Genomic DNA, 22,073 nt, shown 5'->3' on the forward strand with positions numbered 1-22,073 from the left:
TAATATTTTGTTTCGTTTTCATGCCCAAATGCTTTCAGAAAATGCTCGTGTCATTTTCTTCTGTTCCTGTTTAAGTAACTGAAGCATTAGACAGCTCTTTCAGGGTACTTCTTGCCTGCTATTATGCAGAAAGGAAACATCAGAAGCTTCCAATTTGTTATGTTCCCAACACATCATGGTGACTCAATATGTCTACAGAATTGCAGGGAAATTAGGCTATGAAAAAGAAATGAGAGCACGCAAAATCAAACAGCAGAGAATGCATGCAGGATCACCATAAAATATGAGGAAAAGTGAGCCAAAACTTTCAAGTCCTGGAACTTTCAACCAAGAGAAATAAGTGGTGCTGATGTAATGCTTAAATATTCACTGCTTTTTATCTCATTTATAAACAGAGAAGAATGAAGAAGAGGAACAGGAAGCCAAAAGGGAAATAAAACGTAGACTCAGTAGAAAGGTAACGATGTGAGTTTTTTCTATTGTGCTTTTGTGTACATAGGATTATTTTTTTTTTCTAAGACTTGAATCATCAGTGTACATACAGCACTGCAAATAGTCATGCCTCCAGATCAGAAATCTGTTTAAAGAGCAATACAAGGCAATATCCTTTAAGGAGGAAACACCATTCATTCCAATTTCCCATACCTTGGGAAAGCATACAGTCTGGCCACACTTAATATTTGTCTGTGTAATCAAGGGAAAAAAGCTACCTGGGGGTTTCCTCTGCAAGCATGACCACTGCTGTTCAATGTGTTCAAGAGCTCCATAGGGCAGCAGAGTGGGCAGCAAAGCTGTGTGGGCCCATCCTTTTATCCTTCTCCCGGCTGCATCAACAATCATGGCTGCTCTAGGTGGAATTCTGCTCACTGTCCCTGCAAAATAAAAGTAAAGTAAAGTAAAATAAAATAATAAAGTAGTGAATGTGCTGTTCCAGTTCTGGGAGCTCATTCAGGAGGAGAATGGGGAAAGTTGCTATACATCTCCCTCATCTGCCCTTCCCTTCACTAATACACTTGGTGGTATTTTGTTTCCTGACCATGATTGTCCTTAGTCAGTCAAAGTGAATGTTTATTGAGATGACTGGAACAATGTGCCTGGGCATCATAATGACTAAAACAGACCATCTGACCCCCAGATGTTAAAAAAAATGCGTGTTTTTTAGTTAGGCAGGTCTCTCCATAAACTGCTTATTCTCTTTTATAGCTGAACAGTGCAGACTGTCTAATTGTTGATGCGGAGGGACTTCTCATTTAGTGGGGTGAACAGAGCGACAGTTGCAAAGTCACAATTAATGTTCCAGGGATAACTGTCAGGATTCTCTGTGACCCGCCTGACAAAGACTATTTTTATGATTGAAGAAATTAGGTTGTGCTGCTCCCCCATTCCCATGCAGTGCTCCCAGGGTAGCGCCTTTTTTTAGACACCTGAAAGTGACCCTATTTAGAAACACCATTAAAGTCCTCTAGAGACGACATCCTACTCTAGGCTTTTCTTTTATTTTGTCTTATTAAGCGTACTATTTTCTGCCTCCCGCGTACAGCTCAGCCTGAGGCCCACCGTGGCTGAACTTCAAGCAAGACGGATCCTACGGTTTAATGAGTACGTGGAGGTTACAGATTCTCCAGATTATGACCGTCGTGCTGACAAGCCATGGGCCAGGTTAACTCCTGCAGACAAGGCAAGGGGCAAATGTAGATTCTTATTATAAGAAAGTGATTACATCTTTCCTTTTGGTTGGTTCCTCTGATCTGCAATTTCTTGGTGTAGGCATCGTGAATGACATCTGCTGGAGGCATTGATATTGTCATGTTGCTGTGCATTTACTGCTTGCAGCTAAGAAAACTCACCCGGGTGCCTATTAAGAGTGCATTTGCTAGCACTGTTATGGCAGTTCAGGCCAAAATTCTTTGTACTTTTAAATCCTTGCTAAGCCAGGCACACAGTGTTGGCAAAGGCAGACGTGATCCTTGGAGTTCAGGTAAGGTCTCTGCAGGCAGAATCCTGCATAAGAATCACTGAGATTCACATTTGCAGTTCATTCAAATGAGAAAAGTAGGAGCTATTCCTCCTCTCTGAGGACTCCTGATCAGAGCTATCATTCTTGGGGTTACATTTATATGTGCAGCAGTCCTTCTTGGGAAGTTTGCCCCAGACATACAGCAATGAATAATTTCTCTGCATAACTACAAAGAATAAGACAAATTATTTTGTGATTCTGCTTTATAAGCCAAATCAAACTCTTCAGTTTTCTTCTTCATAAGAGGAAAGCCGCAGGATTTTCATATCAAAAAGTTCTGGTCCTTTTAGTAGTGAATTTGAACCAGCTTTCATGGAAATCCTGACTGGTGCTTAGCATGAAAAATGATTTGTACAAGAATCCATTGTTTTCTAGCTGTGGACTGCAAAGCTGAAAATTGATTTCAGCTTGTATTTTAGTATTTATGTCAGTTCATCTGACAATCAAGGAGAGACTCTCACATCATCAAAGTGGAGATGCTGAAAGTGTTCCCAGTCTTGTTTCTAGATGTTGACCCTGGGACTAGTCTTCAAGTAGAGCACCCAGCATTTTTATTTTCACTAAAGCACATCTTCCCAGAAAACCTGGGTAAACTTCATAGAACAAGCAGTGAGTTTCCTATCTAATTTAGAATGTTTTTTTAAATCTTAGTTTATTCTGTAATGAAGAGATGTCAAAGGTTGCTTCTGTGATCCTCATTGGCCTCAGCAGAAAGGCAAAGGCCCCGGGTCTGGAAACTCCCTGCCCTTTTCTCCCAAGGAAGTCATTTTCCTAATTCCAGTGGGAACAGAAGATACAGAAGATAGTACTTAAAAAATATAGTACTTTAAAAATATTATGGAGCTGTATGGAGCTGTAGCTCTGTTGTCTTTGCTACTGATTTGGTGCTCAGAAATTGTTCTCTCTCTTTCCTTATTGCAGCAACCTCATATAAGCACGCTGCTGTGGCTAACTGGAACCATACCCTATTTAAAATGCAGTTTTTCATTTACAAGACCTCAGTCTGATGATGCTGTAATTTTATCATGCTGTATGTCTGTTCTTCATTGAAAGGCATGCATGCCAGATGAGATTTCTTTAGGGATTAATGAAATGACACTGCTTTTTATTTAAAGTAGGGAAAAGGGAAAGCAAGAATAAACTGACATTTCGTTTAACAGTGAATGTGGGAAATAATTTGTCACAGAAACAAAAGCCTTTCTAGTGTCAAAGAATCATAAAGTTTGGAAAAGACCTCTGAGATCAGTGGGTCCAGCTGCTGACACATCCCCACCATGCCCACTAACCATGTCACTCAATCCCAGATCTACACGTTTGTTGAGTACCTCAAGGGATAGTGACTCCACCACATCCACTTATAGCATGTTCCAGTGCACCAAAAACCTCACTGTGAAGAAATTATTCCAAATATCCAGCCTGAATCTCCCCTGGCACAACTTCAGGCCATTACCTCTTGTCCTGTCCCTAATTACATGGGAGAACCCCCACCTTGCCACATTCTCCATTGAGGCAGTTGTACAGAGTGATAAGGTCTCTCCTCAGCCTCCTCTTCTCAAAACTAAGCAATCTCAGTTTCATCGTGTCAGTTACGTGTCGTGTCCCACATGTAATATGTACATTAGAATTTTTTAGAGATAACATGTATTACCTGATGAAGTAAATTGCCTTTTGTTCTTTTAACATAAGCAGCAAGGACTGACATTTGTGAAGTGCACTGAATTTATGTTGTTCTTTGGTATCTGCCAACTAAAACCATGAATTGTCCAAATATTTTGTGCAGTTTTACATAGAATTAATCAAACCGAGTGATTAATTCACACTTAAAAAGTGCTATTCATCTTGCATCCCTAAGTCCTGTCTCCAGGGAGAGATGCAAGGATCCTGCTGTTTGTACAATTACTGTGCAGGGAGTGTCACTCATCAGCTCCTCTGGGGCTGTGCACAGAGATACAATTCCCTTGCAGAAGCATTCTCAGCAGGTGACTGTTGACGTGACAGAGTCCTTTATCCTTTTAATGTGTGTAGCAAGTGCCATTTTGCACTGGGGGATTGGCTTGCTTGCAGCAGTAGATATTATCTTTATTTGTTGTTGTTTGATGCTTTGATCTTCTTTCTAGTGTGTTACTGCTACAGATAGCTTTAAGTGAAAAGAAGTCATTCATATTTACCATTAGAAATGTGTGAGAACTGTGAACCTGCAAGAGCAGGACCAGATTCCTTGTGGACACTTTTCTTCATGCTTCTTACAGTTGCATATACCATTATTGTTTGTTAGGCGGCCATACGGAAAGAACTGAATGAATTTAAAAGCACAGAAATGGAAGTACACGAGGAAAGTCGGCAGTTTACCAGGTGGGTGAATCCATCTTTTTGTTTAAGTCAGAGAGAAGACTTTGACAGCTACCCCTCTGCCTTTCTGCAGGTCCTCTGCAACTGTCTCGTAACTGAATAGACTCCTGTCTTTAGTTTCCTTGAATCCCACCTGAATCCTATTGCTGATTCCGGGGGGTGTCTTGGTGTTGCTGATGCAGTGAAAGTGACTGCGGTCAATCAATTACTAAGTGGAGAAAGATTGTTTGGGAAATCTAAACAGTAATCCTTTGAGAGGAACATTCCTCTCAGATGAATTTAACTGTCCTCCAGCACAAAACCAGGGCTGTCCTCCAGCAGTACTCCCTTGCCCATGGAAGCATATGCTTTGTGAATGTGTTTGGTTAGTGATGGTGTGTGGAACTTCAGAAACACTTCCACTGATATTAAGGGGAGTCACCTAAACTCCTGATAGCATTTTCTGGGGAAGGAGACAGAATCTAGTCTTACTGGTTTGCTACTTGTAATGTTTTAATCCAGACTTGTTTTGTGCTCTGTATTGGAGATAACACAAAGGTTTTGTTTGAAACACTGTGGCTTAAAGAACTCTGAAGTGTCCAGTTTGTAGTAGGACTTCAAATTTGGCAGATTGATACCTAGGAGGGGAGAGGTGCTTTCTGCCATCCCCATGGCATCTGTTCTGGAGGCTGAAAACTGACGCCAGAAGCAGAGCTTGCTGTTGGGATCAGCCAACACCACATGCATAGTGTTACTGGCTTCACTTTCACACAGAGCTGTCACATACAGACAATTGCCCCACTATTTCAATCAAACTTAAGATCCTGGCAGGTGAGTGTGAATCCTGTAAAGTCACAATAAAAATTCAAATCACATTCTGCCAATTAGAAAATATCCTTTTCAGATGCAGTTCTCTGTCTTCTCATTTGGCTTCTGATGCCGCTTTCTCTTCAATTACTATATCTTATTTAGAACTATAAAAATGTTATTTTTAAAATGGGCTTCACAGTGGAGAGAAGGAAAATGTTTAGGAATAGAAATCTGTGTGAAAGAGATGGAGTGCCACCCCCACTGCTTAAGTTGTTGTATTTTTTAAGTTGCATCGCATTGTAGAAGCGTAAGTACGAATGTGCTTGAGTCATACAAAAAGAATCAGATATTTTTTCACTGGGATTGAAAACAGTTGAGTCTGATTACAGTTGGATTCTTGGAAGCTGAGCAAAATGTCCAGTGGAGTGACAAACCAGTTCAGAAGTGAAACCTTTTCTTGAGGTGGTTCTTGAAAATAGAGTCAAGTTGATCTCCAAGGACATATGATTCTCTCTGCACCCTTTATTTTCACTGAATGTGTTGCGGAGCCATTGCATATAGAACTCTAAACAGAGCAATACTAGAAGCAGGCTACTTAGGTAACTAAATAATGCAGATGTTTTAAGTCAGTTGCGTTTTTGAGCAGAGATTCTGTTTCCTCCTGGACCTTTCATTTAAAATGATGTAGTTCGCCGTTACATTTGGATCGACACAACAACAGCGTGATTTGTTTTATGAACAAAACAAGAGTAGGCAAAAGTCATTGTCCAGAGAAGGATAATTTCTAAGAAATTTTCTAAGAAATTTTTGTTTGAAGGATGATCGCAGGGACAGTACAAGCTTGCATTGGTGGTTGCTTAACTAAGGTTTTGTTTGTGAAGCTCCGTGATAGAATGAGATGACAAGGAAGCCACTTAATAAACAACAAAATTCTTACAGCATTCAGTTGGTTCTGTTATTTCACATTATAAGAACTGCTGTTATTATAGTCAGTATTTATGGTATCTTTGAATTATTCAAATCTCATGCTAAACTTGGGAAAGAAAAGCCACTGTTTTTCATTGCTCATTATTTGCTGCAATAACTGTCAGCTGAATGGTTCTTCTGCTACTCATTTAGATTGATTCCTTCTGTTGTTCTGTAACAGAATCCAAGAAATGGTGTTTCTAAAAATAAGAAATAAATAAAAGCTTGGGAAGAGGATATTAGTAGATGCTTATAAAGCCCTTCTAATGGAAATGCTATATATAGTCCAATATATTGCTATTCTTCACAGATAAAAAAAACCCTGTCTTCTTTGCAATGCGCAGTACCCACTCTTAGCAGATGAGCTGCATACCTGTAAATGTCACCTTTTGTGTATACCTCCTGTATTTAAAAAACACTGTCCTGTTCTGTATCACATTACTGAGGCAACGTGGGGCTCCCTTTTGTTTCTTTTGTTTGCCATGTTACACAGTGAGGTGTATTTGGGCCTTCATTTGCCACAGCTGCCAAAGAAAGCTTCTGCAGTGCTGTAAAACTTGTTGCTTACTTAAAAATAATAATAATTAAAAAATCCTTTAAATCCTTTTTTATTTTTATTTTTTTAGCCTCATTTTGCAGAATGCTTGAAAAACAGGAAGTTAATTTTTATGGCTCAGCAGCGCTTTTCTGGTTTACCATCAGCATCTCTCCAAATAGCTGATGCAGTGTGGCTCAATCTGTGCTGCTAAACAAAGCAATCTGGATGCTGTTGTCCATTCCTGAGGCCAGCAGGCTTGGCACAGCTTGGATCCCTACAGCTAACTTCTTCCCTACCACCACCATGTGAGGGTGTCTTGCTGTCCCTGGCTGTGTCTGGTCCCCCTGATGGCCTGTGCTAACCCTGCTGTGCCCAGGCAGTGTCTGGAAGAGCGGTGGCTGGCCCAAGCAAGGCTGTGCTTGGGACCGTAGCATAGCAGGTTAATGAAGTGGACAGACACGTATTAGTGCCTGAGCCACATCATAGCTGTATTGTCAGTTGCAGTGATATAATTCTAAATGATTTATCATTTCAGGTTTCATCGTCCATAGTTGTATGACCACATCCCGAGTTTTATGTAACAGTTTTCTTTGGGGAAATCATTGTGTCCTGAAGACCCGAGATTGCACTGGAACTTGACTGAGTGTGAGCGTATCTTGCAGCTTGCCCTGAGGTTAATGAAGGATGTGGCCCTCGCCTTTATCAATGAACAAATGAATTGACTAGGAGGAGAAGCCATATGAAGTTTTTGTTTTAACAAAGATACATCTCGATGCTAAGACAGAGCACGGTGCTGTGGCCAGCCCACGGAGACAAGCTGACGGTCTTCTTCATCAGAGTCTGACATGTCGGGAAGAGCAGAAGACAATCACTTGAGAGTCTATGGCCAGGAACTCCTCAGACCTTATGGCATTGTGACTGGGGGTAACTGAGGAGGGGAGCGTGAGGAGGACTGAGAGCGGGGGGAGGGAGACTTCCCTTGTCAGCCAAAAGAGAACGGTGGGATGGTTGGCACTGTTTAGGGATACACTCGGCCAGTGGGAAGAATCATTTAAAAAAGCAAAACTGAGCAGCTGTGCATGTAGATTCTAGTGGCTGCAGCCTGCCTGAGAAAGGCAGAAAGCCACAAGTCCTCATGTCATCAGTACTTTAGTGAAGAACTGTAATTTTCTCTGGTGCCAGTAAATGCAGTTGCCAGAAATCAGTCCTATTATAACTCAGACATCTTTTTTAAAACTCCTGATGAGCATGCTTCAAGAAAATACATGGAACATTCGTACAGAACAAGTAATATATTTTTCATTTTTTAATGTTGACATACTCTGGATCCGCAGAAATAGGCGAACAGGATTCAGAGAGCAAACGGCACCTGACGCTATGAATGCAGTGAGATTATTTGTGTTTAAAAACACTCCTTTCAACCTGTCACTTGCCATTCAAATCAGAGGGATCACTGTTGTCCTCACCTATGGCAGGCGACAGTGACAGCTTTGACATCGTGTTAGCGTGGATCCAAATTCAGAATTGAAATGGGACCCAAAAGTCCTTACCGGCAGGTTGGAGCAGTGATTGCTAATATGACATTTTACGTGTGAGAACCTTTGCACTGCTTATAGGAAGGACTCACATATGAATCAGTGTGTCTTCAGTCTGTGGTCTTGTGAAAGTTAATAGAAAATCCTTAGAGCATCTGCAGCCTGTTTTTGTTGAGTGTGAAGAATGCTTATTAGATCCATAAATTTTTATACTATCTTGGAATTGTATATGTGAAGACTGCTATTCAAATGAAATGGTATGGAGTGTGAAAGGCAATACATGCTTTTTGTAAGTTGGCCCAAAACCTATTAAAAAGCCTGTGGCGTTGTTTACACTAAGGAATTCTCTGTCATATATTAGCACTTATTTATCCTTTGAATTATGTACACAACATTTGGGGGGGTGGGGGTCCTGGAATTCACATATGCATACGTGTAATGCAGTATTACAATATATACACTATTTATCCTTTCTAATGCGTGTACATACTACAGTTTATTTTTCTCTTTTCTGTGTCCTGCTTAGTTTTTAATTATGAAGTGTAAGTATTTCTTTTTCAGGCAATAAAAGGTCTGCGTAGATGCGATTCTTACCTCAGAACCTGCAGTAGATTCTTGTGGAATGTTTTTATTTTCTGAAATGGAAGATTGTTGATTTAGATGTCAGCCTAAAGGCAGGAAGGCAATTTAGGTGGCTTCAATTACATCTCCCTCTTTACTGATATTTACAGCAAGGTCGGGTTTGTGTAAATGAGGTGGATTATTTTAGTAAAGAGCACTTGAAGTAACAGGAGAGGGCTTTCCAACAGCTGCCATCCAATTATCTTCAATGAGCTGACAAACTATTATTTTTTTATCTTTTTTGTTAGGATCATTTCTATTGGGTTAGGATCATTTCTATTGTAGCAAAAATCCAATAAAGTATGTCCCGAAACTATCAATAATCAAATAAGGTAGCCGTCTACGTGCTTGTAGCAAAGTAAAGAATAAGCACCTTCCTTTTTTTAATGGAATCAATAAGAGGCATTAAGATTCCATTTGCAGGAAACAGTTCAGCTTCTGCAAGGCCCATCATTTTGTAAATATAGAAACATCACTTTGACATCAAGGAAGCAGTGAAAATGTATTCTTTGGCACTAAAGCATACAGAAATGATCAGGCCGTCAGAGTGGAGGTTTGTCAGCAATTCTGGTAGAATCCCAGTTTTTACTTTTAGAATTATTTTTAGAATTTGAAGACCAAACTTAGAAACCTATACCAGCACTTAATAAACAGTTCTGCATAAGGCTGCTTCTTTTGTTGCCAAACTTGGAAATGCGTGTCCAAAATCCTCTAGCGGTTTACTCTGTTGACTTTGAAGTACGAAACACGATATTTCGCTTCAAAGGAAACAAGTGGAACAATTAACTGCACCTCAGTACTGCTTTAATCGCTTTCAAACTGTTAGACAAGATACTCAAGACAGAAATACAGCTGGTGTACAGACAGAGTATAATAGCTTTGGCCAAAGTCAGGTCAGACCATGTAAACTTTATAGAAGATGGCAGTTCCATTGACATGCCAGGGTATGTAAGGATTACGTGAGTGAACTAACGCTCATTAGGCTCTTAGGATGAAGAGAACAAAGTGACTCTGCAAGAAGACATTCCTCCAGACCAGGCTGAGAACATGAATGGCAAGAAACGTGCTGCCTTCTCATTTAAGACCTACGGAATGTAGATGAGAGTACAACTTCTGGCTCAGGCTTCCTCAAAATGCATTTTGCCATAAGGCATGAGGATACGTAGGTGAGGTATCTTAGGCTTTCCCTATCCTCCTCCTGGTTTTTGTTTGCTGTTTTGTTTTGCTTTGCTTTAAAGTATTCGCTGTGAGCCATTGCTAGAGACAGAATACTAGCCTGGGTGGAGATGCTGATCTGTTCTTTCATTTCTTGTATAATTTCTTAATACTTCCATGATAAATTGCATTCTTTTGCCTGCAGTTCAGCAAGATACTTAAGCAAATGTATGTAACTGGACAAAAAGAGTTGCCTATACTGGGACTTATGTAAAAATGTAGTATATTTGGAGAAACAGAACTATAAACTATCCATTGTGTATTGTACTCATGCACAGACTTAGAATTGTATATATTATTTTTATATTCTAAGCATCAACTGGCAGGACAGCAAGTGTTACCCATGCAATAAAAAAATGAGATTTTGGTATGCCACTGTGAAGCAAGGTTGCTTTACCTTTATTGACCTGCCTACAGCAGAGTTACTGCTCATCTCCTGGTTCTCTGTCCGGATGATTTCAAGCACCTTCAAGTTGCTACAACAACCTGTTGGAAAGTTGTGTACTTCACTCACCGTGATGCTGCATGCCTGTCAGCATGGAAAAAAGCAGGACAAGTCTGAGGAACTCCTGAATGAGCAGTCCTGGTGGAAAGAAATTAAAAGGAGATGTGACAATGGCAAAGAAAAGAATAACACTTCCCATACAGTGCATATAACGGGCAGCTGACTTTAAGGGATCAAGCTGTAAATTTCTGTCAGGTTGGACAGTTCGTTTCAGTATCATGTAGAGCACGTGAGAAACCTTATGTGCATAGCTATGGTCCACAAGGTCAAACATCAACTCAGATGTCCACATCCACACAGGAGAAGAGTGGCCTGTGGTGGTGGTTTCTGAACTGACACCCCTGGCCATGTTTATCGCTTGACAGCATGTTGCTGTATGAGTGTGAGGGGCAGATGCTTAAGCAAATCCCAAATTATTCTTCACAAAACCCATTGAAATGGTTGTGGAATATCTCTCTGCTTTCAGGCAACATTTGTTAGTCCTTACAGTTTCAAATGAGAAATTCCTCAAAATGTGATGAGTGTGTAGAATCAAAAACTAAAAGTAAAGGAAAAAAAAAAAAAAAAAAGCAAAATGGCAGTGATTATTTAAATCAAAAAACCTTTCACAAGCAGTGGTTTCAAACAGCATAGGGCCACGAGCCGTGCCTCTGAATGACTACACAGGTTCACAGACCCTTGCAGTTCTGCAAGGCCGCGTTTATTGGCTGGATTTACTGTTTGCAGATGGCACTGCGTGCCCCTTACTGCACTTTAACCCCTGCTCCTGTGCTGTGGGACAGTACTTTCAGCAGCTTTTTGCCTGGTTGTAAACATGGTCTGAGCCTCCATTTTGTATCCTTGTAAGAACAGATTAAAACCATGTGTCCCATCCAGCTGCTCGGGAGCCACTTGGAGCCCAGGCATGAGCTGAAGGGAAAGGCCTGACATGGCACCGCTCTGGTTGGGCCCTGCTAGTGACCAGCAGGGATGACAGTGTGAACCCTTCTGCTACCATGCCCACTAATGCACGTTATGGGAATGTAAACCAAGCTCAAAGCATACATCTGCTCTGTTGAGTGCATCAGAACTCTGTTGTTTACTACTTTTACGTCATCTTTTTGTATCTGCATCTCAAGGAGTCAAGGCCTACGCTGCTGCTGTGAGCTGAAATAAAGATGTACTCAGGGTGAAAAACAAACTAAACTTGCCTCCTGCCTTTAGGATTTCCCACATTTAGCTCCGTTATGGTGATTACCTTTATTGTACAAGGCTCAGTGCAGTACCCACAGCTGGGATCTAGCTTTTGATGGACAAAACCCCCCAAAAAACTGAAAGGTTGTATTAGGTTGATATAAGATATTCCGAGGGTCAAATAAAAAGACAAGTAAATTAGCTAGATTTGAGGATTAAATCAAAAGAAAATTCCCCAAAACAGATCAATGTTTCCATTTAAAAGAAATCTGAATAAATAAATAAATAAACAAAAAGGATTTGTTTTTATCAGTGCTCCCATTTCATTTTGAGATTTTATTGGAAACAGAGCTTATGTGAAGTGGGTACAGCACTTCACCAATATTTCATTGTTTTCTAGAAGCTGGATATTGCATTGGATAGGAACAAAGAAATTAATGGTATTCTTGGTATTCTCTTCTTCAATCCCTGATTCTTTATATAAAAAGTCTTGTGATACCATGTCAAATTTAACCGTATTTGATCATTGTTATGATATAGTAAAACGTTGCTGAACGTATCTTTTCTTCCTTTCACTACCTTGTGTGGTGGTACGCTGATTTGTAGACTTGTATAAATTTGGGGATTAAAGAAATACTGTGTTTTGGACAACTGATTTAGCTGGTACGATTTTAAACAAAACAAAAAGATATCAATTGGTTGTTTCAGTGGGCTTTTGTGTGAATAGGGGTGGGAAGGGTGTGGAGATGGAACAAGTTGCTGTTCCTTTCCGGTTTTTCAAAGAATGGAATGGAATGGAATGGAATGGAATGGAATGGAATGGAATGGAATGGAATGGAATGGAATGGAATGGAATGGAATGGAATAGGTTTGGTTGGATTGGGCCTATAAAGAACACCATGTCCAACCGCTTTCACTCTGAATAAATCCTGGCAGTATTAACATGACCTGCTTCATAGACCCAACTGTACTTCAGACACAAGACTTCAAAGAACTTCTGTTTTCTGTGGCAGAGCTGAGGGACAGGGCCCTGCTCAGTGCTGAGCATTATGCAGTGAGCATTTCATACAATTAAAAACCAAACGCATTCACTTGTATTTTAGCAGCGTGACTTAGAATGATCGAATACGATACCTATAAAGACATGGCTGGAAGTGTCTGACATTGCACACGTGTATTGATAGCTGTGAATGTAAATAACTGGAAAAGCTATGAATTAATTACGGCTGCTGTACTGTAGCATGTACCTGTACACACACACACAGGTTTATTCTGATATTGATATCTGAAAAATAGAACATGTATTATGTGGGTTTTTTTTTTTTTTTCACAGCGGTGATATATTGTGCTTGTTCTGTGGTGTTTTTATTTAAGAAGAAAAATACAATTGTGTGCTGCCTAGTTGTACAGTACTGTAGGATACTCTGCTGTGCACAGTTCCAAGTGCCTTAGACAAATGTTTAGCTGTTTCCACTATAGATACGTGTGACTGTGTATATAAATATATAGAAATACGTAATGAAGCAAATAACCTCAATAAAACTGTTCAGAAAATCTTTACAGGTACTATTCTGTTCTTGGCTCCCTAGCAAGTAAATGACCCCGTTCCGTAGCCCAGCGTGGGGCAGGCGGGGCGCTGGGGACACCTAGCGACGTGTGGGGAGCGCTGCGCCAACGGGAGCCGAGACGGCTGTCAGGTACACACGGGTATATTGGAAAGCACGACAGGTGGAACGGATGGTTTAGAAACGATTATGTCTCAGTTTCCAACATCAGTTTCCATTTGTCGCTACGGACTCCCCCGGGCCGCCATCCTGCTCCGCCCCGTCATGGTATCTCGCCACTGCGCCTGCGCCGTGCCCTATGGCCGCCGTGCCCTGTGACCGCCCCTTTCCGCCATTGCCGGCGGGATGGACCATCTCCGTTGTGTAGGGGAGGGAGTGGGAGATGCGTCTCGTGGAGTGGCGGAGAAACAGCCTACGTGCGTTCTTAGAACCCGCCTCTCTATTTAAATGAAGTCGTATTGCAAGCGAGCTCGTTACAATTCTTACTAAAGAATAAAAGTACCCTTTGGAACGACGGCTCCATGTCATCCCCCTGCGGCCAGTGGTTGCTCCCCTCACTCACGCCGCGGCCGTCCCGTGTGGGGCCGGGCCGTGTGAGCGTGCGTGGAGCTGGCGGTGCGGTTGTGGTGTTTGCGCCATGGTGAGACGGTGGTCGCTGTGGGGTGGGGGGCGGCAGCTCCTTAGCGCCCATCCCGTGCGGTGCGGGACAGCCTCGGGTGTGCGGGGTGCGGCAGCGGAGCACGAGCAGAAGGTTCTTTCCGGATGCGTTTCATCTGTCGTTTCTTCTTAATGATTCGCCAAGCGTCTCTTTGCAGCCTCACAAGAAGAAGAAGCCCTTCATAGAGAAGAAGAAGGCGGTAACGTTTCACTTAGTGCACAGAAGCCAGAGGGATCCCCTCGCTGCTGATGATACGGCCCCGCAGAGGGTCCTGCTGCCTGCACAGAGGGTAAGTGCAAGGGAGAAAAGCGACATGCAGCCTGACGGTTCCAAAGCAGAGCATGAAAGATGACGGCATGCAGTCACGCTTGGAATAGTTTTAAACAAAAAGAGGGAAGCTTTAGCTTAGGCATTAGGAGGAAAATCTTTCCTCAGAGCTTGGTGAGGCACTGGCACGGGCTGCCCAGAGAGGCTGTGGTGCCCCATCCCTGGAGGTGTGCAAGGCCAGCTTGGACGTGCTCTGGGCAGCTGAACTGGTGGGCTGGAAAACCTGTCCATGGCCAGTGAGTTGGGGCTGGGTGATCTTTAAGATCTCTTTCAATTGAAGCCATTCTGTGAGCAGTCCTGGGGGGGGGGGGGAAGGCAGATTTATTAGTCTTGCTGTTTATGGAAAAAGCTATTTAATTTTCTGCTCAGACTGCAATCCAGTGTTTACAGAATTGTAATTTACTGTGCATTGGAGTACCAAGAGAAGGCCGTGCAGTTTGCCATAGGGTTGGTGTAATGTGAGCCAAACTGTAGAAGAGTATCATTTCTGATTGCGTACACTTGTGTTTAATGCTGAGAATTTTAAAAGCTGATTGCAGATTGTTGAGTGCTTTCATAGCGGTCCAGTTAATTTAGGTACTAGTTATGTTGCTCCTATTACTTGTTTTTAATGTGAGTGAGCCAGTACTTTCTCAAGGGTTTCCTTCTCAGTACGTGTTCATGCATACATTGAGCCTAATTTGATTACTATCTCTTAAAGTGGTTCTTTTCCAAAAGCTGTTTTCAGCAGGGGAATAGTAGGCTGTTGGTCTTTTGTTGTTTTTTATGCTCCTTATTATGAGTTTAGGTGTTGTCAATGGAGACCTTACTTCTATTTTTACTGAGTTTTAAATGGACTTAAATAATTGCCTGTATTTTTTTCCTTCCAATTCCAAGGGTCATGAGGAGCGGAGGAGGGAGGAGCAGCGGAAATATGGAGTCTTTTTTGATGATGACTATGACTATTTGCAGCATCTGAAAGAAGCATCTGGCCCTTCTGAGCTTGTCCCTTCTTTCCGTGGACAGCAAAGCAGAATTGTCATCACAAATGAGGGTCACATAGAGGATGAAATTGAACGAATTGCTGTAAGTAGTATCTTCGCTGATACAGAGGTAGGGATGTTTGTAGTTGCTGGTGTAACCTGTGGAATTTCATGACACTGGATCGTGTTGGAATGGAAAATCATTGAGTAGTTTCAAGCAGTAAAGCATGTAACTGCCTGTCAGTCACTTTTAACGTTTTTGTTTGTTTGTTTTAGGCTCCATCTATCAAGTTGCCTTCCTCAGTATTTGCCACTGAATTTGAAGAGAATGTGGGCCTGCTAAATAAAGCAGCTCCTGTTTCAGGTACCATAAAGTCCTGTACCTTTCTGTAACAGGCGTTGCTGTGTAGGTAATATTCAGTAATTAACAGCACTGTAATCAAAGCAGTAGTTCTTTTTGTTTTGTTTTGTTTAGAACAGACTCGAGAGCAGATAACAAGGATGATCTGAATCAGACCTGTGTTTCTGTTTGAGACCTCCTTCTATCAGTCAGTAGTAATTGCTTTTAAGCATTGCACAGAGGGAGGAAAAAGACCACGAGTTATTGCTATTATCTAGCACATAGAAATTAATAATAGGGGAAGGCGTCTTACACTACTAATGATATTCTGTCGGTAATATTGATTTATGACTCCATCAGTTTGAATGCAAATGTGTAACTTGATTTTCATTCTCAGAATTTCTCTTTGCAGTTGCTGAAATACTTTTACTTTCCTTCATCAGCTTAATTTCAGTGTTAAAAGAGTGCTCTTTGTGTGCCTATGTTTGAACTGGACTAAACATTCAAGTTATCTTAGGTTGTTGTTTTTTGTAATAGTACTTGAAGTTTATAGTTCTGTGTCCTGACAGCAGGGTGCTAGAGATACTTTTGCTAGCTACGGAAGCGTTTCCCTGCTGCAGTGTGGAAAATGTGAGAGTCTGGGAGCTAGAGCTGGCAGCTGATCATACAGCACTGTAACTTGGATCATTCCTGTTCTGTAATCAGAGTAATAAAATCCTTAGAGTTGGAAAGGATCTCTGAGGGCCATCCGGTCCATCTCCCCTGCAATGAGCAGGCACACCACAGCTACAGCAGGTTGCCCAGGGCCTGATCCGGCTTCACCTCAAGAGTCTGCAGGGGTGGGCATCAAACACATCTCAGGGCAATGTGTTCCAGTGCCTCACCGCCCTCACTGTGAAAGTTTTTTTTTCCTTCTATCTAACTTAAATCTACCCTCCTTGAGCTTGAAACCATTTCCCCTTGTTCTATCAGGTAATATTCTAAGCAATGTGTTAAAACAGATTCAAGTACATTTTTGCACGCCTAAGGCATCTTGGGGAACGTTCTTTTCTGGATGAGGAAAATGGGCAAGAGGCTGATGATTTACTAGTTAATTTGTATCAAATCTACCAACATAACTGGAGGAAACTCGTGACCGCTAGTCAAATTGAATGGCTTTTTATCAAGGAAGGTAGCTTTGGGATGTCACAGCAACTTACATATTTAAGTTGTTTCTTTTCCTCTCTCCAGGACCACGGCTGGATTTTGACCCTGATATTGTTGCAGCTCTTGATGATGATTTTGACTTTGATAATCCAGAAAATGTTCTGGACGATGATTTTGTTCTGCAAGCAAACAAACAGACGGAGGGGTACGTAAAGCTTTGTGGAACTGCTTGTGTCACAAATGAATAATAGTATTGCTGTGTGTTATTTTGCATGTTGTTGTAGGAAGCGAGAGTGGTTTCATGTTTCAGGCTTAATATGTTTATGTCAAAGGTATGTGTTACATGGGTGGTGGCTTAAAAAAAATAACAATAATCAAGTTTACATGAATTATCCAAGACGAGAGATGGGTTTTGTTTGCTGCCTTGACCATACAAATTGAGTATTCATCAACATCACTACTTGTGAAGCGTTTCTGAAGGTCTTGGAAATGCATATTGCCACGGTGCATGTGATTTTTTCCTGTTTTGTAGAATGCTATGAAAGATAAAATGCAGTGATCAGTTTTACCACATTTACTATTTAAGAGTCTGGTGTTTTTCCACTTTGACAAACACAGCAGACTGTAAACACATCCTTGCTGTCAGTGTGCAGGTGTGTGATCCAGCAGCTATCAGAATCATTTTCAGTTTTTAGGCAGTTGTGTCAGATTGTTCTAAGCTGTTTTGTTATTCTATTCAGGAGATCAGATGCTGAGGATGAAGATGAATGGGAAGACATGGAGGATGATAGTGATGAAAAGGATAGTTGTAGTGACGGTGAAGATTATGATTCAGAAGGCCCTTTGTCAAATGATGGGGTTAATGGCCAGGGAAGAGAGTTCCTTTTTATGCAGGAAGAAACCAGGAGTCGTTTCACAGAATATTCTATGACATCTTCAGTAATGAGAAGGAATGAACAGTTAACCCTCTTGGATGACAGATTTGAGAAGGTAAGGCAGCTCAAGAATGTGACCTTCGTGCAAAAGGGTGCTAGAGGCTTCTTTCTTTGTCCTTTGGTTCATCTCATGAGGTGCTGAACTGTATGTGTGTGCAAATCCTTCCTGCCTTTGGTAGTTAGGGTGCCAAACAGCTGTTATCTGCACACACTTGGCATTTAATGCTGTGTGTGCTAAGCATGTTGTGTTAAATTAGGCTACAGTGTTAACTGATTATTAAAAGTTCTAACTTTGGTATCATTTAGTTAAATTATTCCGAGGACTATAATGAACATTCACAGTTGGTGTAACACTTCTCTGAGAATCATAGAATCAAAGAATTACCCAGGCTGGAAAAGACCTCAAAGATCATCAAGTCCAACCACAGCCTAACCATAGTACCCTAACTCTAACAACCCTCTGCTAAATCATATCCATGAGTACCACATCCAAACAGCTCTTAAACACATCCAGGGATGGCGATTCAACCATCTCCATTCTAGAAGCTCCATTCTACGCAGTAAATCATGTAAAGCTTTCTTATATATATATGTGTAAAGCTTTACGCTGTCACAGAGTTGGACACCAAGTGTGATCTAATTAAGATATCCACTTCTTTATTTAGTTTTTTGAACAGTTTGATGAAGATGAAATCGGAGCCTTGGATAATGTGGAATTAGAAGGCTATATTAACACAGACAACACTCGGTTGGAGGAGGTCTTGAGTGATTACTACAAAGAGAAAGCAAAGAAGTACGTACTCTCAGATACACTGTTATACATACATAATTATGTCACCATGCCTTTATGCCAAAAGTTTGAGTGTGTTATTTCCAGTTCATGGACGTGAAGATTACCTCTCACAATAAAAACAGTTTGATTGGCGTGTTCTCCCTTCTGTATGTGACTGACTGTCAGTCTTGTTGGGATATGATTAAAATTAAGTGCAGACATTTTGCTGCTTTATATTACATTGTGTTCTTTTTATAATTATAACTCGTATAAGTAATGTCCAGAGGTGTTTTTCTCTTTTCCTTTTTAGTGCAACATACATTTCTCCTTATAATTTAACTCTGTTTTGAAAAGACTCTGTAGCCAAGGGAATTGTTTCACTGCTGATATGCAGGTGATTCCACTGTGTGCCTAGTTATGTGATTACAGACTCAAAGGCCGCTGTGCAATTGGAGCACAGACAAAATCAGAGCTTATAAAGCAACCCCACGCCAATGTATTGAATTTACAGAGTGTATTCTCTCCCTCTTAAAACAAGCGATACTATCTCAGAGTTAAGTGTCTAGATATCCACCCATCAGCCTTCTGTTTCCTGATTGAAATGTACGGTGGCATGTTCCTTGTAGTGAGGTATGAACAGTCAAGAGTACATAATTGCCTCTAGTGCTTATGTGCTCAAAATATTCTCTTCCTGCCCTCCAGTCACAAATATTGTGTGCCAGATACTTTTGGGATACAGAAATAATTACTTTGTAATCTGTTTCTGGCGCTCAAGCTTTACTTTTTAGTGGCAGTGCTTCCGCTTGTAGCAGCTTGTAATGGGAGCGGTTTTCTTTTGGTTTAAGGTTTTACTGAGGGGAGATTTGTTTTACATAATTATTTCCAAGAAAAGATGAACCTTATTTTTTTCCTTCAAAGTTGTGTGAAATTGGATACTCTTGAACCGTTTGAAGACGCTCCTGCAAATGAAGACAGTGATGAAGAAAAAGAAGAAATAGTAGCTCTGGTTGTTGAGGAACCAAAAGAAAAGTGGGATTGCGAATCCATTTTGAGTAAGTGTTTGGAGTTCTTGTTCGCTCTTAGTACTTCAAAGTAAATGAGAATAAATGAAAGTACCTTGGCACTTTCCTAGCTGTACTTCCAGGTTTATGCTTCTGAAGCATAATAACAGGAATGACTGTGAGGTAAAACTACTCCCTTTGTGTAGATTACATAATTCTTGCATTTTTCTCTATTCAATTTCTAATGCCATGAATCATAAAAAATGTGTCTAATTTTTATTTGCAAGTTTTTCTTTACTTTTTTTTTTTTTATCTGTGTGACCTAGGTACATATTCAAACTTATATAATCACCCAAAGCTCATCGAGGAGCCATCAAAGGTAAAAGCATTGATACTATTCAAAGTAACAGTGTGGCTTAGGAGAACTTGAGAGAGCAGTGGTTATTGTCTCAGTGGATGACTATTCAAAGGCGATGTGCCAGGCACGCATGGTTTTAAAGGGAACTTTCTTCTTGAAGCCTTATGAAGGCAATGTCAAGAGCCTGCCTACATCCAATTTTCAGTAGTATTAAATAAAGGGAGAAAACATTTTTTGTTGTTCCAGGGGACGTATAGTGCTTGCAGGTGTTTGATTTTTACTTTGAGATTAACGTGCATCTTTTTGAGGGAAGAATATGTAAGAGTGTTTGTTACTGTCTCATCTGAATCTGCTATTGTTATTCTGTGCAGATGAGGCAGTGCAATCTGCACTTCCTGGAGGGGAAGCTAGGGACCATTAATACGTATTGTGTGCACTGTCTGTTTTAGCCAAAACCAATAAAAATTTCCTTGAAGACTGGAATTCCTCTGCACGTCCTGCCTCAGAAAGGTCTTACTGCTAAGCAGGTTGAACGCATGCAGATGATTAATGACAGTGACCTGCCAAGAGCATCCACACAGCCCCGTTCCAAAAATGAGAGCAAAGAGGATCGCAAAGCCAGGAAGCAGGCAATAAAAGAGGAGAGGAAGGTATGACTTACTTTAAATAAAGCCCGGGAAAAAACTCCATTCTGGAATTGTTTGGATTCTATCTTGTATAGTAGGAACATATTAAAACCCATTTAATTTTGTATTTAGAAATGAACGGACAAAGCTTTGTGGTCCAAAAGGAGTAATTATTAGTACTTAATGCTAACTTTCTAATTTATTTATTTAATGATTCTGCACTCCTCATTTCCTATGTGGAGGTTCTGGGTGTTACTATGGGCACTATCACAGGGGTAACTTAAAGGAGCATTTGTATTCAGTGTTACCTAGGGAAGCAATGATAATAGTAACAGTATTTCAAACCATACAAAGTAAAAAGTCTCCAAAGAAAAAGCCATGGAAAAGCTAATCAGCCACATCAATAACTGGTGGTTTTATTCAGCACCAGAGATTATCAGCATATTAGGAGCTTCAGCTAATTAAAGACAATAATTCTGGATGTAGTCAGATTTAAGAGTTGTACAAGAGTTAAGGCTGCAAGTGAAATGATGGTGTCTTCTCTTTTCATGATCCATCAGCATTAGTTACAGTGGTTTCTGTTTCATAAACTTGTGACTGTTCACATGCACAGGAACGCAGAATGGAGAAGAAAGCCAACAAGATGGCCTTCAAACTGGAGAAAACAAGGCAAGAAAAAGAGTTGCTCAATCTGAAACAAAACATGCAAGGACTGAAGCTGTCTTGAAATTCAGGAACTGTCGTTGTGGAAACATTGATTTCATCTGTACTGAGAAGGGAATTGCTGATAAGACTTGCCAGGCACACACAAAGGGGGTTAATGGGACGTGGTAACAGCAATATCTGACTTGTCATTCTTTCTGAAGTTATACCTGAAGTAATGAATGAACACCTCTTTCATGAGTGTCATGGCAACTGCTGCAAACTTGTATTGCCTAGAACTGTATGAAAATTTTACAATATATTTTTCTTATCAATGTCATTGAGCAGAAGGTGCCGTATGTGTTGGGTGCAATCAGCACTTCCGAGAATCCTGCAGATTTGATCTGATTCTTCTATTAAATTAGTCGAGTTTGTACAGAGCGGTGTATCTGCGTGTCTCTCCCTTACATTGGCCATTAAATATAGTGCCTTGATATAGCAGAGTTTTGGAAATGAATTGAGTTTTCACCCACTCCTTAGTTCTTTCCTGGGCTGGTTCTTTATTGTCTGTGTAAATGTTATGAAAGGTATAAAGTAACCTTTTGCAAGCAGAGGTGTCTAAAAAGCTCTCCCTTGATTTTTAGAGCTGAATGTTTGCCTTTGAGTGAGAAGGCAGCCCATTTTACTGGCAAGGAACGGGGGAACCAAAACAGTAGAGCGGACTGACTACTACAAAGTATCTGGAATGTTCCTCTATTATATGAACACTAGGTGGTGACAAGATAACAGGAAGGCTTAATACTTGCTTATACTGGAGGGAAAAGCTTTTGCAGTGTATTTTAGTTGATAAAGTAACACATTTTTGGTTAATTGAATGAACAGATGCATCCACAGGTCTCTTCATGGCTGCTTAGAAGGCTGATGTATGAATACAGTACTCACATCAAGATTATAAGTGTATTCAAGTTTTGTTGAACGAGTAGACATCAGCTGTTACATTAGGAAAGCTTTGGGGGTTTTCCTTTGGCTTGTA

General features: G+C 40.8%; 2 protein-coding genes across 7 annotated transcripts in view; both read left to right on the forward strand.

Moving 5' to 3' along the window:
• The window catches only part of PHACTR2 (phosphatase and actin regulator 2), a 117,979-nt gene extending 107,574 nt beyond the window's left edge, over window positions 1–10,405 (forward strand). For 4 of the 6 annotated variants that reach the window (XM_072331709.1, XM_072331711.1, XM_072331708.1 and 1 more), the window contains 4 exons: window positions 396–457; window positions 1,541–1,678; window positions 4,293–4,369; window positions 7,195–10,405. In XM_072331709.1, coding sequence (XP_072187810.1) covers window positions 396–457; window positions 1,541–1,678; window positions 4,293–4,369; window positions 7,195–7,210 — 293 coding nt within the window. In that variant the 3' untranslated portion in view covers window positions 7,211–10,405. The remainder of the gene's footprint in view (window positions 1–395; window positions 458–1,540; window positions 1,679–4,292; window positions 4,370–7,194) is intronic. The other 2 variants (XM_072331706.1, XM_072331707.1) reach the window with 1 other exon arrangement.
• Window positions 10,406–13,589: 3,184 nt separating this feature from the next.
• On the forward strand, window positions 13,590–21,990 carry LTV1 (LTV1 ribosome biogenesis factor). Its single transcript, XM_072330862.1, has 11 exons — window positions 13,590–13,913; window positions 14,089–14,220; window positions 15,135–15,323; window positions 15,497–15,584; window positions 16,791–16,911; window positions 17,447–17,696; window positions 18,307–18,434; window positions 19,332–19,465; window positions 19,741–19,793; window positions 20,222–20,422; window positions 21,012–21,990. The coding sequence occupies exons 1-11, from the start codon at window positions 13,911–13,913 to the stop codon at window positions 21,123–21,125; spliced, it is 1,413 nt and encodes a 470-aa protein (XP_072186963.1). The 5' UTR covers window positions 13,590–13,910; the 3' UTR covers window positions 21,126–21,990.
• The last annotated feature ends 83 nt before the right edge of the window (window positions 21,991–22,073 follow it).

This window comes from Excalfactoria chinensis, chromosome 3 (assembly GCF_039878825.1).
Source record: "Excalfactoria chinensis isolate bCotChi1 chromosome 3, bCotChi1.hap2, whole genome shotgun sequence".
Classification (NCBI taxonomy): Eukaryota; Metazoa; Chordata; class Aves; order Galliformes; family Phasianidae; genus Excalfactoria; species Excalfactoria chinensis.